This window comes from Epinephelus fuscoguttatus, linkage group LG12 (genome assembly GCF_011397635.1).
Source record: "Epinephelus fuscoguttatus linkage group LG12, E.fuscoguttatus.final_Chr_v1".
Classification (NCBI taxonomy): Eukaryota; Metazoa; Chordata; class Actinopteri; order Perciformes; family Serranidae; genus Epinephelus; species Epinephelus fuscoguttatus.
In genome coordinates, this window is record NC_064763.1 from 34,749,047 (window position 1) to 34,766,929 (window position 17,883).

General features: G+C 39.8%; 1 protein-coding gene across 1 annotated transcript in view; it reads right to left on the minus strand.

Annotated features, from left to right (window-relative positions):
• Positions 1-15,247, minus strand: part of gabra6b (gamma-aminobutyric acid type A receptor subunit alpha6b) — a 37,576-nt gene extending 22,329 nt beyond the window's left edge. The window contains exons 1-8 of the mRNA XM_049591741.1: positions 14,780-15,247; positions 14,504-14,628; positions 14,035-14,102; positions 12,792-13,012; positions 12,106-12,188; positions 10,938-11,081; positions 10,491-10,643; positions 4,910-5,187 (exon numbers count right to left, since the gene is read on the minus strand). Coding sequence (XP_049447698.1) covers positions 4,910-5,187; positions 10,491-10,643; positions 10,938-11,081; positions 12,106-12,188; positions 12,792-13,012; positions 14,035-14,102; positions 14,504-14,628; positions 14,780-14,868 — 1,161 coding nt within the window. The 5' untranslated portion in view covers positions 14,869-15,247. The remainder of the gene's footprint in view (positions 1-4,909; positions 5,188-10,490; positions 10,644-10,937; positions 11,082-12,105; positions 12,189-12,791; positions 13,013-14,034; positions 14,103-14,503; positions 14,629-14,779) is intronic.
• Positions 15,248-17,883: the final 2,636 nt, after the last annotated feature.

Below are 17,883 nucleotides of genomic sequence, written 5' to 3' on the forward strand. Positions count from 1 at the left end.
CTTTCCTCCTACATATTTGTTGAAAGCAGTCATTTTCCATGATGCATCCCTCCCACTCTCTCTTTCGCTCAGTGTAACTCTCTCTCACACACGCACACACACACACACACACACACACACACACAACACAAAAACAAACCACACAGGCCCCTCACAAGCATCTCTCCATCTTGCTCCACAAAAAATGGACTGGGCCAGCTTTCTCAGCCCCCACTCTGCTTCATTGTGGTGGCTGCCCTCCTTCTTGTGAGCCTGCAGTGATCTGCTGGATATTCCCTTAATCTATGGCTCTTACATAATCTGCAGCAACATCGTTCACAGAGCCACTGGCTGTCTCCTCGTGTCACTCTGTGGTTATCACACAGTTACAGGGCAGAACAGAGGACCAGGAGAGAGGGATGGATGGATGATAGATATACAGTAGATTGATGGATGGATAAGACATCATATAGAGTGATGAGTGAATTGTGTGGATGTATGGGCCATAATTTGCTGCAGATTACGCGTGTGCATATATACGTGCCTGTATATGGGTTTGAGTGTGCGCTGCAGATTATGTGTGGACGTGCGTTCCAGTGTGGGACTGTGACGACAAGCATGGATAAAGTGGAGATTGTGGTGTTCCTGTGTGTGTGTGTGTGTGTGTGTGTGTGTGTGGACAGGACATTGAAGCAAGAGGAGGGATGGTCAAGTGTTCATGAGAGAGAGGGAGAGTGTGTGTGATGAGAGAGAATAGGGGTTTCACATGGAGAGCACAGCAGGAGGCAAAAGAACAGGCAGGAAAAAGAGGGATACTGTTACATGCTGGTGTGGCTTTGTGTGTGTGTGTGTGTGTGTGTGTGTGTGTTTGAGGGGGAAGAAAAGAAGGGATGGATGTATAGATGAGATGTAAGCGAATCTATGACAACTTTCTCTGGGATGATGCAGAGGATGAATGAGATACTGTATATAGGGTAAAGTGTTTACATCGCAAGGGAAAAGAGATATTGTGCAGCAATTTAAAAAGAAGAAAAAACATATATGAATTCTAAAAAAAAAACATCTAGTGCAAAGAACCAAACACTAGCGGTGTAACTATTCATCAATCTCGATTCATGTATTGATTCACTGATAAACAATCCACTATCATCGACGTAAAGTAAAACATCCATCCATATCATCGTCTTTAGGATGTAAGTCTGAGTCACTGTCACACAGCGCCAGGCAGGTAAAAAAGATGATGACAATAATGTTATTTACTTGGGATTAAGTAAGCAGTGTGGAAATATTTTTGATGTAGATGAAAATACATATTATCAGACAAAGCACATGCCATATGGAAACAACACTGTTATGAGATAAAATATTCAGGAAACACTATGTATGTGCCTCACTGAGCATCTCACTCAGCTAACTTCTCCCGTCAGCAAAAGTAGCTGCTCTGTTTCAACAATGTTCGGCTGAAATACGTGCACGGCTGCACGCGGGCCAAAGTTCAACTGTGCTGTTCTTTTGGGAGATGCAGTGACTTAACCAACATTGAATAGGAAAAAGTATACATAATACATGTAGTTAGCTGAAAAGTACACTAGCTGCTACGCTAATTTATGCAATGTAAAAGTGCTTAAACTAATAATGTGCAACTAGCAAAAAACTATTGTTTTGTCTATGAACGTTAACAGTTACCTGTGCAATATTTTTCAGTATATGACTTATTCTCACCAACACCTCTTGAATGTATATATTATTCAACAAAAAATGCACATAACTGTACATAATTCTTATGTTTAAGTTTTACACTTACAGCCAGTGACAATATATTTTATTTCTGATATTTTTAATATCTTAAGTACTAGTGTCAAACACTGTAAAATAATGCACAATTTCATTTCTATTTTATTGTATTTTAATGCTTTATATTTACATACTTTAATTTCATAAACTTGTTCTTACTGATTATTATTCTCTAGTCTTTACATTGGAGCAACTGCAAAAAATCACAGTTCCCCCTCAAGGATCAATAAAGTATTTCTGATCTGATTTTGTTATTACTCAGATGGATTTTTGACTTTTGTGAAATTGCCTCGCTAATCCATGTTTTATGGCTGTTTGGAGAAGTTTGCCTTCAGGGCTTTGAGCCAGATGGTCCCAAAGTTTGAGGAAAAAGATCTTGTTTTTTGTTAAAATTAAAAGCTTCCTTCCAGGAGGGTCTTTCTAGCAGAATGCCCTGAAAATTAACTTATCCCATGCGCTGTGTTATGTGTGTTAGTGGAGTCACTTTAAAGCAAACTTTACTGCACTTAGTCGGTTACAATTATTTACATCACTTATGTGGCATTTTTATGTTTTATGGTCAAAAGCAAAAAAGAAAGGGATAACAGCTTCTTTTGTAACAGATTTTGGTAAATGGGCATTGTCTCATATTGTTTGCAGGCTCGCAAATCACATCAAATTTAAATAATATAGTGGCATACCTTGTGATATCATCAAAGAATGGACATAATATTGTTTCATGGTGAAACTAGGGATTTACACCCCAAACACAATTTCATACAATACTTTATTGAGTAAGAAGTAACTATGTGGATGTTAGAGCCATGAAACACCTTCACCACACTGACCAGGGCAACCATTCAGCCTAGAGCCAAATGCCAGTCCAATCCATTAAAACTTCTGAAAAACACCTTAATGATCTTTCTGCAGGTTCACCTACAGAAACCTTGTTAAAACTTTTACTTCCTCTAGAAGTTTATATTGGGGAGAGGGAAACAAATCACACAGCAAGCTGACCAAAAGACAAATCCCAGACAGAACAACTAAAAATGAAAATAAAAACTGCACTAAAAAGCAAATCTAAACAAAACAGAGATTTTGCATGTGCCCAAAACACAAGAAACATATAACATCAAAGATTTGAAAAAGCTGTTCCAGACTTAATGATAATTTTCTGTAGCAAGACTCCCCAGCTCAGTTTGTTACCTGCTGCCACAAGGCACAACAATAATAGGAAATCTGTCAACATACACCTGTCTTTAACCACATATAGAGTAAATATATATATGATGTACAAAATTAACACATATGGAGCTTGTGATTTAATTGTATTTATGTTGTCAGAGTGTGCGCCTGTACACAAGGAATGTTCTTTTATCACAAGTTTTTATCATAATCACCACTACTTTCTTTGATTTATCCACTCTTCATTTTGTGTGTTTTTGCAACACTGGTGTGTTTACATGGTGATGCCAAAAAAGCTAACTGAAATTGGAAAAGAGTATAACATTGAAATTGTTAAATAAAGACAAAGAGCTGAGGGTGGATTGAGACAGAAGGAGAGACAAACAGAACAAGACAGGAGGAGAAATTGAGACAAGCTTAGCAAGAGACAACAACCAAAGAAGTCAAACCAGGAAAACAAAAGGCGTGAGAAATAGAACCGGATATATAGAGGGATATAGTGAGAGAAAGATAACATACATATATCCAGAATAGTACCAAACCTACTGCTGGCTATATTCTCTCTTATTGGGGTTAACCCTTCGCACCCAATTGACACATAATGCCACAAAATTGCAGCCAATCTTCTTAACTCAGTCAAACTGGAATGAAAAATAAGTCCATATACTGCTGGAATCTGTGCAAATGGGATACGCCTATAGCTAGTCCATTCAGCATTAACCTGGATTAGGGGTGCACAATATGGACAAATCTCCTATCATGGCATATGGCATTTTATATTCTGGTAAGGGTTTACATTAATTTACAGTAATTGCTCTGTATTCAGTCAAGAAATGATTTAAAACAGATAAACTACAATTCGTTCAAATGAAAGAGAACAACAATTTCCAGTGTTACAGGTTTTTGTATTTACAGCTTTATATAGCAACATCACGCAGGTATCCAGCCCTAATTTGCTACATAGCCTGCCTTGTTTAAGGTAGAACTGGTGCTGATACATTTCTTCTGTCCCATGGTAGGTACCATCATATCACCCAAACCCAGCTTGAATTAACTATGAAATTTTGATGTGCAAATGTACCACTGACATTAAATCACAACCGTCTATGCTTCACTGAATGTTGACGTATAGGCAATGGTACGTCACTGCCACTGAAAACGTCTTGGTGGTTAGCACTGTTCCCTGAATTGGGTTCAGTATGCCTTTTCTGATGTAGACATCTTACATCTGTAAAGATTACATGGACAATATACATGTTTGACAAAGTTCAATGAAGGAGAACTGCTCAGAAAATGAATACTGCCGTTACAATGACCAACCTCCAGCAAATGAGTTAAAAGCCCTGCGGAGAGTTATGTTATTTAGCAGCTAAGTTTAGATTTGTAAGAAAAAAAGACAGAAGTGTGGTGGAGCCAGTGGAGTGGTTTCATGAAGAGGCATGTAATGAGGCCAAGTGAAGTCCTCTTCCTTTCCTGTGAGTGCTGCATCAGCTCTGATCACCATTTATCACAGCAACTCAGCGCAATTTGTGAGGTCTGTATCTGTACACAGCACCAGTAATCCTACCACTGCATGTAACCTACACGTATATGACAAGTGTGAAGTGAGATGTGGAAGAAGTATCATAACAAGTTCCACACTCTGAGGTTTTTAGCTTTTAAAATAGAGGCAAAAGGGGCCTCTTTTGGTATTAGATCAAGATTCTGTGTTGGCAAAGTTTGGGTATGTGACTAAAAAATTGATCGATGCAGCCCTAATTTCTGTATCACGTTTCCATCCCATCTTCCATCCTCTGACTGACAAACAAATCACATCGAGCAGGACGGCATCTACATTTTGTTAACAACAAAAAAACAACATAAACCCTGTTCCCTCTCTTAAGCGTGAGCTTTAAAAGCTTTAACCTTGACTCAGAGCAGATTTGACATTGCATTTGAACACAACAGGTGTAAAACAGTGAGGCAGACTTACTGCGGTAACCTCTCCGTCGTTCCCCGTGGCTGCGGGCGGAGCTGCAGCTGCAGCGGCGGCCTCCTGAGCCGCAGCCTTCATGGCAGCCGCCTTCCTCAGCTCCCGGTTGGCCTGCAGGGTGGAGAAGTAGTTGACGGCTGCAAACTCAATCAGGGCGGAGAAGACGAAGGCGAAGCAAACGGCGATAAACCAATCCATGGCTGTGGCGTAAGAAACTTTTGGTAGGGAGTGGCGGGCGCTGATACTGAGCGTTGTCATGGTCAGGACAGTGGTGATACCTGGATGTAGGAAGGAAAGAGAAGTTAGCAGTGTGTTGGTCTTGATTTCTCATTTTATCCTACTATGGTACTGGGACTGATGGTCTTTCCTTTAAAACTATGTTTACTGTGGCAGTATATTAGTTAAACTTGTTCTTGTTTTAAGGGAATAATCAGACATGTTTTGAAATACACTTATTTGTTACTGCAGAGAGTTAGATGATAGCTAGCCAGTCTCTTTCCACATTTTTTTAATCAGTTGACAACTTATTTTAAGAAGTTGGATGAAATTAATATAAATAAGTTAGAATATCTCATATAAAATAGTTTGACCACTACACATCACCACAGCTTTTGAATAAATATTGAATTGGTTGAACTTAATTAAGCTCTTCGAGGTCAAAGAAATTCATGTTGGTTGTACTAAACTAATTGAGTTAAGTCAGAAAAGATTTAGAATTCAGTCAGTAAGGCCAGAAGTGGAACTATTTAAAAAGAGTCATGCAAATTGTTACCTTAATTTTTTTTAAGTTGAACTAGTGAATTCTTTTTAGAGTGTATAATTATCAGAAGTTACTTTGCTCATCCTCTGTTAGCTAAAAATTAAAGAATTTATTTTTGTTTTGGACAGAGACAGATAAGTCTGTCTTAATGCTGAGGTAAAGCCAACCACCTCCTGGCTCTACTTTCATACTTAACACACAGACACCAGAATAGAATTGATCTTCTCATCCTTCTCTCGTTAGGAGTTGAATAAGTGTTTTCCTTTAATGCTGTTTTGTTAAATGGCTCAATCAAGCACTGTGGTACAATACATTCTTCTTCTTGTTGTTGATGGTGGTTATTTTTCTTTAGTCTTCCAATACAGTTTTTCTTTTTCTTTTCTTCTGGTGACCCATCTGATGTGAAAAAAAATATTGAATTCCTGTTGGCCTGTTGGCAGGATCTTTCAGGATATTATTGTTCTAAACAGTCTCATAAAACATGCAACAATCAGATATAATACAAGGATAGGGCTTGGCTATGTGGAGCAAGTGAAATATCATGATACTGTTAATCAAATACCTCGATAACAATATTGCAGTGATATTGTAAGGTAGAATATTAGTGCTTTTACAAATTATTCACACAATGGGATTTCTGATGAATACTCATCAGTAATGTGGATATAACAACAAAGTAGGCAAAGGCAGATAATAGAACAGCTAGCACAGTGTGTAAGTTCATTAATTGACATGACTTTACTTTAATGCAGCCTTTACAAACAGGAAAAATCTCCAAAACCTAAGATGATATCACAATACTGATATATTGCCAAGCCCTAACAAGGATGGACAGAGGTCATTTACCATGACTTTTACTCTTTGTTATGAACTGTGAGGTTCCAGATATGCATTAAAGAGGCTGGAGAATGATGATGGATGTAGTGAGTGTATGTTGGTTTTTATTTTTCTGTTTCTGAGAAACCATCATATGACTCAACGCCTGGAAATGTTTGTCAATGAATAACAATGTAGAGGCTTGATTATGGGAGACCATTGCAATCAGCTTGATTTGGATACACACACATAAACACCCCAGGCGCACAAACACACACGCAAACAAATGTTATGTTACACAAAACAACTTAAGGATCAAAAGCTCCCATTCTGCCTCCCATATGACTTCAGAGCGTCTTCCCCTCAAATCAATAGATCAAATCTATCAGGTCCTCTCACCAAAGCTATTTTATCGTTTAAGTAGCAAACAAAACTGCAGCATCTCTTTGGAAATTGTCGTTTCAACTCTCTTAGCAACATATACCATCTGGCAAATGTCTGTGATCACTTCAGCATTGCAGGGCTGATAGCAGCTGAAGCACACTCTAATGCTGCAGAGATGATTCAAAGCTAGTGAGGTCTTAGCATGTACCGTGGTGAATCATTGACACACAGGTCTGACAGCTTTCAACACTGTGATTAAATGATTTTCTGAAGACTCAATTTGCGAATAAAAATGCACAAGATGCACGGTGCACGAGATTGAGGTCTTACTCATAGTGTAGACGCCAATTATAACTCTTCTTAAGGGGCTAAATTTGAGTTTTCGTGTCTACTCTTTCACTGGAATACCGTGGCATGCACAACCTAATTATGTAGAAACTGAAGGTTTGGATTGTCAATGATAAAGTGTGTTAAAATCCATGCATGCACACTAGAAAAATTGAAATTGATATTGAAAAGGCTGTTCATTAATTGCTTGGACAGGAGGGTGTCGACATAAATATTCTTGGTTCTTGTCTAAAATATTATATGGTTACATAAAAAGTAACACAACATATGTGAAACGCCCGAGCTGTTCATGTGACAGGCATTAAATGTAATTTCATTACACAAAATAAGGGGGAAAAAAATAATAATTGTAGTGTCTACACAATTGTTTTTCCCAAGGATTATCTTTGACACATGGCAGCAGCTCTGTTTGATGGCATACAGCTAGAATGTCAGACCATGTGGCATTTCAGCCCAGTAAGCTTTGCCAAAAAGTCACTTCAGCGGATGCTAATCTGTCCATAAACAGACTAACCCATGCCCCCGCACTGGCACACCAATAAAAGGGACCAATTATGTGCAAACATTCTCAAGAAAGCCGTCAAGTGAAGATGACCCAGACACAAGCCACAAAAAGCGTTTCCTAATATTTGTTTATTGTATGTATCAGTGGATAGGTGGGGGACTGAAAGCAACATGGTTTTTGATATCTGTCTCAGCTGAAGTTAAGACCGCGCTAGGCTTTTCAAAGTCTGTCAAAAGTTCTTCTAAACTTCTGGCCGTGGCTCCAGATTGAAACACAGACGGCAAAGATCCCTTTGAGCTCAGCCTCAAAGTGTATAAAACCAAGAAAAACACTGTATCTGAGGCCATTCATAAGTTCTCTCGGATACATGATGGTTTGATTACCACACAAAAGGTCCATGGCAGGTGCATTTTAGGGGCACTTTTGAAGTGTCAAAATATCAAAACACACCAAAACAAATACATATGAAGTCCTATTTTGCCTCTAGAAAAGTAGCTCTTAATCACTAAAAAGGATTTTCCTCTGTCTTGCCCAGATTCAACCTTATTAAGTCAGATAAAGATGCTGACAAAGAACATCTCCTTTAATGGCCCATTAACAAAGTACATATCTAATTCACTTTCATCAAGCTAAAGCAAGCAGGGAAAAGGGGGCCATTGAACACTGCTGTCCGTGCTTTTACCAAATGTGCGCTGTAGTTGTGCACATTTCATTAGCAGCGTCGGAACTTATGGGGGATTTAATGCGCCCGATAATGTCTCAAAAGCATTTTCTACACACCACTTCAGCAGTGAAAGCTAACAGCTCTCAAATACAAGCTCCTCCGATAGCCAGCCAACGCTGACTGTCTCAAGCTCAAGCACAAGTTAAATGATTGCAGAGGGGAGGAGGGACATGGGAAGAAAGCCTGTCAGGGTAGGAGGGAGAGGCAGGAGAAAGAGAAAGAAAGAACGAGTGTAGGAGGGAGGGGGATGAAGTATAAAGACAGGATAGAAATGAAATGCTTGGGGCATTTATGTGCTTTTATATGGAAAAAGCAAGGTACAAATTAGGCCACACTCAATTAAGTCTGTGAGACATGTGCTCAGGGGACTTTCAGCTTTTAGGTTGTTGACAATCAAGCACACATCATGCTATGACTTAATGTACCGTCGGGGTGGAGCACAACCATATAGCAATTTGTCTTCTTCTATCCCTTGTTTTTAACCTTCTATCTCACATGCACCAACGACAGCATTAATTCAACTCAGATAACAGCATTTTAGAGCACATCGCTTGCTTACTGTACTTTAAGAGCTCATAAGCATGGTGCCTTAATTTAAGAAACAAAGTTTACTACACTCTGAGGACAAAGTTTGGCCTCGTGTCATAAAAATCCAATATTTGATTTTTTTGTCTTTACAACCTCTCTAAAATACCCAGCATGCCCTGGGTTCGCCCAGAGCTCCTTCTCAACAGCAGCCAATTCAGAGAATGAGCAGTTTTTTTTAATCCAATACCCAATACTGAGTAAAATGAAAACAGCAGGATGAGTGAGGTTAATGAGTTGCCACAGATGTGCTTTCCGCATGGGGCCCCCAACTTCCACGCTAACACTAATGATTGGGATCTATTCTCCGAAGAAGTGCATAGGCTCGTTGGAGCACTGGCTCGCATCCAAAGACAAACACAGACTACACGACCATAATCTACAAGGCCAGCAGTGTTAGGTCGCTCAGCTGCAGCTTGTTGAAAATGAACATAAGGATGTGTGTGTGTGTGTGTGTTTGTGTGTGTGTGTGTGGAGTGGGGTGATTGAATTAAAAACTGGAGAGGAATTTCTCCACACTATCCCCGTGTTTCTTCGTCTTTGCTGTCTTTTTGCCTCGCTCATTCCCTCTCAGTCTCACTTTCTCCGTCTCTCCTCAGCGTCTCTCACCCTCTCTGCTCCCCAGGCTAAAGCTTGGTGGCAACTGTAGCGTAATGTAATGTGAGCAAGCGGAACCTGTGAGTGCTCGGATGAGGGCCAAGTAAACATCCTCCCTCTCTCGGCCATTGCATGACCAATTTCAAAAAGGGACATTCATTCCCAATTAATTCAGCTCCACAACAGCGAAGAAGAAATAGAGATAATGAAGACAGGTTAAAACATATGGTGATGTCTGTGTCTGTTCTCGCGCGGGAGGATGTATCGTAAGGAGCACTCTGTGCAGTTCAAACTAATCAGAGCGCAGTAAATAGAGAAAAGTATGCTTGCTTAAAGTTTGCAGAGCTAGACTTACACAGGGGTCGAGCAGTGGGTGGTGAGTCGATAAATTTTCATTTGAGTCTTAGAAACTTAGAAAATAAAGTTGACTTTTGAGAGCTGGGAACTTTGTAAGAACAAAAACTTGCATCATATAAAACTTTATAAAAAAAAAAAAAAGCTTTATAAATTCCTAGCTGACTTGTTCTGCTCAGTGGATTGATGTGATTTACATACCACACATCACAGTCCTCTTTAAATGATTGCAATCATGCAAAATAACAACTGCGCAGACTGCTTTTTCTATTAAAAAAACCAAAACACCTCTACTATTTGTGAGCCATTGTGTTGCAATATTTGGCAGCTAAAGTGAGAATAGTTTTGAATTTTCCAAATGATTCCAGCCCAGCAGGAAAGCAATGTGCAGCATGTGTTCGTCCTCCATTTGCTCCTGTCTGCATCAGTGCCCCCTTTCACTCGGAAATAAGCTTGAAATTTACACTGGAATTCATACAGCATATAAGTTAATGTAAAGTAATCTTACCAAAGACAGTCCGAGCTGGAACTGATTCCTTATTAATCCAAAAAGAGACCTGAGCCAGGATGACGGTCATTATGCAGGGAATGTAAGTCTGAATCAGGAAGAAGCCCATTTTCCTCTGCAGGTGGAAGTGTACGGTCATGATGACGTATTCACCTGGAATTTGGAGAGGACATTTGTTTTTCTATTGGTGGCAAATCAATAATTCTTAGACACGCATGTAGTTTGAAAGCTATTACATATATATATATATATATATATATATATATATATATATATACATATATCTTGATTTACAATAAAAGCTCTGGTAACGTTCTATCAGAGATATTACCTAACCCCAGAAAAACCTTATAAAAACATGTCACACATCACATCAAGAGTCAGCACTATTGATTCTAATATACAATGCAGAGCTAGGACATAGTGACTAAAAGGGTTTCTCCTCACCTGTGTTGGACTTTAGCCTCTCACTTGAAACTGTCTGACCAATGAGGTCGTACTGCAGCAAACTGGATGATTCCTGTGGCACCTCCACCGAGGACAGCGGACCTTTCTTCCAAGTGTACACGATCTCGCTGATGGGGTAAGCATCTACACGGGATGAATGCAGAGCTTTGTTAACACTTAGACAACCACCATAGAGTCCTAAAGCCTGGAAACGAGTTAGCATTTTAGCACTCCCGGTTCCCTCGTCTTGAAGTCAGTGGGTTTTTTAATTGGGTTTATGGTTGGAAGCTTGAAATAAGGTCTGTGGTTAACACGAGCTTAAGAGACTTTCATGTTTTGTTCTGCCTTCACGTGTCTTAAAAAAGGTGGTTGCTAACAAGTGGCTAAATGAGACTACAGAACGTCATCACGCCAGACGAGGCTTTACAGTCTCATTGTGGTGGCAACGCTGAAGTCATGTGACCCTGGTGTAAGCCGTTCATAAGCTAACGTTAGCTTTTTATTTCTGGTGAGTGCATTTACGCTCCAAAAGTCATAAAAGTGGTGATCATTTGTGAAGATTATCTCGCTGAATAAAACATGCAAGTGCCATAAACTTTGGTTTGCCACAGATCTTTTCTGCAATAATCCAAGATCCAATGGAAAATCCCACTGAAGTTAACGTCTCGGGAACCAGGGCGTCGTTGACTTCTGTGTTGGCCTACAAATAAATGTCATCTCTGCAACACTTTTTTGAATTTTAAAAATAATTTAGGACACAAACCATCAAAGAAACTTAGAGGATAACAGACAATGGAACAAATATTGTTACCGCTTTCAAAATGTACCTGATTGTCTGCATTCTCATGGATAATGAATAACTAAGTGCTACATTGCACATATAGCTGCTGAACAATGATCTGTAACATTCCCCCTGTTGATGGGAGTTTTTTAGATAACCTTAAGATTTGACTTTCATTTCAACATTTTTGCCGGCCTGGTCTTCCATACACTTGAACTCCCAGCATAGATTTGTTTTTACAGTCCTCCACAAGTTCCTGCATGAGACATCTTAAATAGAAATCTTTAAATATACGCTGTCAGACAATCAGATACTCAGTGACAGAGCGATCATTTGAGAGTGACACCATCTGTCAGAGCAGCGAGGCTTAACGAGAAACAAACTCACAACTCCCAAACTTGAGCGGGCAGGCGTGGCCGTCCATCGGGAAGTTCATCAGACGCATGGGGCACTCTGCATTTATAGTTAATCTGTCAGAATAGAGAAGAGTTGAAAGGAGCGTTTGATTTATATTTGATACTCTGTTACTTGCTGAGTAATGTTTAAAGCTGGAGACAGTTGTTTTGGTGCAATGCTGCACAATGGCTGACTAAAACAAACAAAGAAATAAAATGATATAAGGTAAATGGGTGAACTGTGTAGAGATGAGTAGGTAATGATGTCCTGTTATGTAACTGTTCCACTCCTGAAAGGTAACTAATGACACAATAACAGTATGGGTCAGATAAAGCTCTTGAACTTTATCATTCAGTGTTTTAAAGTGAAGTTGATCCACTTAAATAATCTTATTATTAAAAATAAGCTGTTTTTATGCCATCAGCAGCTCCAGTGGGATCTTTTTTTTGATGCTACATTGGAACAAAGCTGGAGTCATGTTTGTTTGAATTGCTTTCCAGGCCTGTTTTCAGTATCAGATGGCACATATCTTGTTTTTTTTTTTTTGGAATGGCACTCTTCATTTCTTTTCATGTCTGTGCATATTCTTGGATGCTTATTTTGTTTGATTTGCCTTCCAGGTCTGTGCTCTATTCCGGTCTTGGCTGGGTTTGGAGCTCACTGTCCAGCACTGTTACCTCATGGTGTAGAGGATAGTTCCGTTCTGCATGATGCGGAACAGCTTGTTGGGGGTGGTCATGTTGTGAGAGATCGACCTCTTGCCATTCCGGAAAAAGGTGTCCGGCGTCCAGATCTTGCTGACCATCAGGTTGTTGAGCCGCAGGATCTCAATGGGGCCCTCGAATTTCAGCCGCTCGTCGATCCATGTCTGACGGAAGAACACGTCCATGGTGTATTCCTGGGTGGAGGTTAGGGTGTGGGTTAAGGATTTATTTACTACTATTGCTCCTACCATCAGTGCTGCTGGTGCTGCTTCTGCTCCTGCCGTTACTATCTCCACTACCCCCGGAGAGAATGGCAGATGGGTTTGTGAGCCATGGTTTTTGTTGGACCTGCTGGATGGAGTGCTGGCAATGTAGTCAGTTGTTGTTGTTTTTTCATTTCTTGACGATTCTGCTATTGCTGCCAGTGCTAATAAAATTAAAATTATAATTTTTACAATCAAGACGTGTATCTGTTGTTTCTTTTAGGGGCTTCATATGGGACTTTACATAGTAATACATTGTGATCTTCTCAAAATAGCCCTCAGATTACATTTCACACATAAACCATATATTTCAACATACTGCTTGTGAGGTTTATCTTAACTTTAATCATATTTTCTTTTAACTGCCACATATAAAAATTAGGCGAATTTATTGACTGATTTATGGTGAAATCTTTAAACATGCGTGCAGTTTATTTTATCTACAGAGTCAGCATAAAGCATGGCATGCTTTTAGATCACATGGATGGCCTTGCAGCCTCTGAGGAGCCTTTTACGTGCCTCTCTACAGAACTGCCACCAGCACATCCCATGGCAGTTCAAGTGGGCTTTAGATGCAGCGAAAGCCTGAACAGTGTACAATACAACAGACATACAGCCCTCAGCCTATCCCATGACAGGAATGGCAAACCTATCCCATCCCAACATCAGCCACATCTCTCTCTCGCTCTCTGACGGGGGGGATTGTCAACCAGATTAAAATCCTAAGCTGCACTAATGACATCCTGCCCAAATGCTGGAATAATGAAGGCTGGGAGAGCCAAGACTACAGTAGATGCTATATGCATAGGGTTACCGGGAAAACTGTACACATTTTCTTTTGTGCTCATACACTGACGTCGACTTTAAAGAGTGATGAAACACATGCATGTGCATGAGAGCAAGTGAATTAGCCTGTGCGTCCTGTTTAACAGCAGTCAGTATGGTTTACATACCATCTCAACATCTGAAACAGGTCCAAAGCTGGTGACAAAGATGTCAGTTTTGACCTCTGTAACTGGACCTACAGCAGAAGGATAAGTAGTTGCTTTGATACAGAGAAAAACAACTTTGGATCAAACATTTGAATGTTTTTCAAAAATCAAAAACAGTAAATATGAAGCTATATTTAATGTATAGCTTATGCAACAAAATGGCCATTAATACATAGAAAATTAAAAACAAAAAGACATTCAAATTATAAATTCATTTTCAGACAGTTTCCAGTTGTTAGCCAGTATTTTTGACATGATTATATAAATGAAAATGAACTAATATTTAACCATTGCAGCACAGAAGCTAAATGAAAATGAGGCACACACAACTACTACAGTAAAACTTTATCTTCTGAGAAAAGGAACACTGAGCCAATAATTTACGAGGCAATATCGCATAAAACACAGCATGACACGGTCACAAGCATACCTCCAAATCCAGGTCGCAGCCTGTTGTCATAGCCATCCAGTAATCTATCCAATATGCGCGTGATGTTATCCAAATAGATACTGGTATCACCGTGCTGATTTCCCCAAACACTGCTCGCACTGTAACTAAAGTACATAAGCACTAATGAAAGCTTATTCCAACAGATAATAAAACAGCTGAAAAAGACACTTTCTCAAACGCACATCCATCCACAGCCTTCGGTTCCCGTGCGTAAAAGTCCGAGAACATTGCAGAGAAAAGAGTTGTCATACTCACCAAGACAGAAATAAGCAAGTTAAAAGGAAAGCCATGCCTCGCAAACACCCCACAACTAGAAATCCCTGGTCAACTTTTAAAATCAACATATTCCATCATGTAAAAGCATCATTTAACGCGGGTCAGGTCTTCTTTTAGTTGTGAACCGTGCGAGGATATCGCGCCAGTCCAGCACGACTTGACTTCCCCCTCTAGTGCGGTTGCGCCCGCCTCAGCCTGAATCGCTCAGTTGGAAAAACCTGAAGAGTTTTTAAGAGAGTGAAGAGGAGGGACGAGGAGAGCTGTAACATTAACCGAACAGTGCATTTTACAGCAAATAACACTGGTCTCAAGTGTAAGTTGGGTATTTAGGACATGTTTGTGTTTGATGGTGATAATGACGGCGGCTGTTTGATTAAGGAGGTTGTGGAGAAAACAGCGATGGAGAGGAATAGAGAGAGGGAGAGGAGGGAGAAGTAGAGGAAGAGAGCCTGCACAAATACAGTACTATCCTCTCAATGGACAGTATAGCCAGTGACCTTTTGAATGCAGTATAATTTTTAAATGATATCATTTTGCTACCGCCTTCTCAGCTTTTGTTACCTCTGTGTGTGTGTGTGTGTGTGTGTGTGTGTGTGCAAAGACAGAAAATTGCTACTAGATGAACTGTGATTCATATAGTGGTTGGGTGGTTGAGTGGAGTAGGTGGTAGATACATTTAGTACAACTTCAAACTCACACTATCCATAGACAAAGAGCAAGGGGAAAATACCACACAGAGGCAGCGATGCCTACAGCCCTGACATGAGTTTATTCCTTTTTGCAAAACACAAGTCAAGATATTGCGTCATTTTTCACTGGTGTTCAGCAAAGGTTGAGCTTTCAGGGGTACACATTACTGTAGCAGCGTGTTTAGCCATTGGTGGATGGGGTTACAGCACAGGGGTTACTGGCCAAATCTAAAAATGTAGGTTTAAAATTACTGACAGATACATACAAATAGTGTGTATAACTTAGCTGTAATTATATCCTGTAATATGCTGCACGGAAGATACCACTTTGTAAGCCCCTGGAGGGGTTTTTAGGCAATTCTCCTTCGCTTTTCCTTTGCAAATTACGTACATATCTTTTTTAAGTTTATGTATATATATGTGTGTAAAGAAAGAAACAAAAAATTCAATTCAGTTCAATTTAATAGAACTTTATTTATCACGAAGGAAATTTTTGTGCCAGAGAATGCTTCAAATACAGTAACACCAAGCACAGTAACCACAATTTAACGTTCAACCAGTAACAACCAGTGGGTTCCCCAGGTCGGGGTCACTCACTGGGCCCAGTTTTAGAACAACAGAGTATTAAATGTCTGGTGAAATATACAAATATACAGGATAAGAAGTGTTTTCAAGGAGCAAAAGCAAAACCAGTGACTAATAGAGTAACAATAGGAGTAAGATAAGTACAAGAGTTACTAAACAATGAACTAAAATGGTGGAAAAACAGACTGCGCCTGATAATCAGTGTTATATTGAATGTGATATAACACTAGAAGTAGTGTTGCACGTGACTGAGTAAATTATACTGGACTACATTGACAAGTGACCATGATATTGAAAAGTAATATTGCACATGATGTTGTGAAAATAGAAGCAGAAGCAAACGGAGTGATGAAAGTTTTTGTAGTTTAAAGGGTGGCTGACAAAAACAAATGCACCAGTGGTACATTCAGTATTATGACTATTCAATTAAAAGGTTGGTGAATACGTGTAAGTTAAAGCAAGCACTGTGCAGGAGGGATTTTTAACTGTGCTACTATTTGTGGCTTAAATGCTAATTATAACTCTTGCACTGAATGTAACTTAGCACAACCTAACCTGACCCCGAAATAAAGAAAAACAATTCCTGCAGTACATAGAAAAAGTCAAAGATCTAATATTTTCTGATGCTCCAACTTCAGCAAGTGTCTTCACTGTATTACGTCTCCATTGATCAATGGGCTAGAATACATTATTTCAGCACAGCATTACTTTTTCATTATAAGTGGTATCATAGTCACGTTATCAATAATGCATGTGAGGGAGAAAAAAATATAGGATATTCTTCTGACAGCATTAAAATGTGATGTCTGATTACGCAACATAATCCTTCAACTCTGGTCTCTTTGTACTCAAAACACAAGTTATATAATGATCTCAAAATATGATTAAAATCATATGCAGACAACAATGGATCACTTTCAGATCAAGCGCATCCAAAGTAAGTCCTTTCAAAGATTAGACACTTCAGATGAATGGAAAGACTCCTCTTGGTTCCCACTGCAAACCTCTGGTGAGTGCTGGTAGATGTAGCTCTATAGTCACAGCAAAAGTGGAAGGTTCAGTAGGATTTCGAGTTTACATAAGGTAACCGGCGTCTCCACATGCTCCACACAAACGGAGAGCATATGCATTTCTCCAGAGAAGTCACAGAGAAACAGCTTCTTGTGCTGCAACACTATAGAGGAGTTGTTTGGCATGGTGTGTTGCTCAGGGACGTGTAACCTTGCTGGGTGTACTGGGGGATCAAATCAAACATCTTTAGATATTTTTCTCAGTATCCCCTGCAACCAACTGTCCAAGAGCTGCAGCAGTAGCAGAAAAACATTAGTAGGAGTAGAAGCAGCTGTACAGGGGGAATAGTAGAGATAGTACGAATGGTAGCAGTAGCAGCAGTAGTCATGTATACATACTGGAGTAGCAGCGGTTGTAGAGGCAATTGAGAATGAATCTTACATAATTTGCGAACAAGTTGATGTTTCAGTTCCTCTGTTGGCTTGCCGGTAGAGAAAGTAATCTGACCCTAATGCTGTGATCAACTTGATCTTATCAACCGTGAGGTCAGCCCATCGGACCAACCGCAGCTCGCTGACCATGAAAGGCTCCTGACCTGATTCACTTTGCTGGCACTAGATGAGGCTGTAGATGAGCCAGGACAAGAGTAACTTATTCTATCCCCTCGTTGGTTGCGAATGCGCTTTGCATGCTATGCAATGGCTTCTAATATCACAAGCAAGCAGAGGCCCACGTGTACAGCGCACACACACACACACACACACACACACACACACTCACTCGCACTCACATGACACA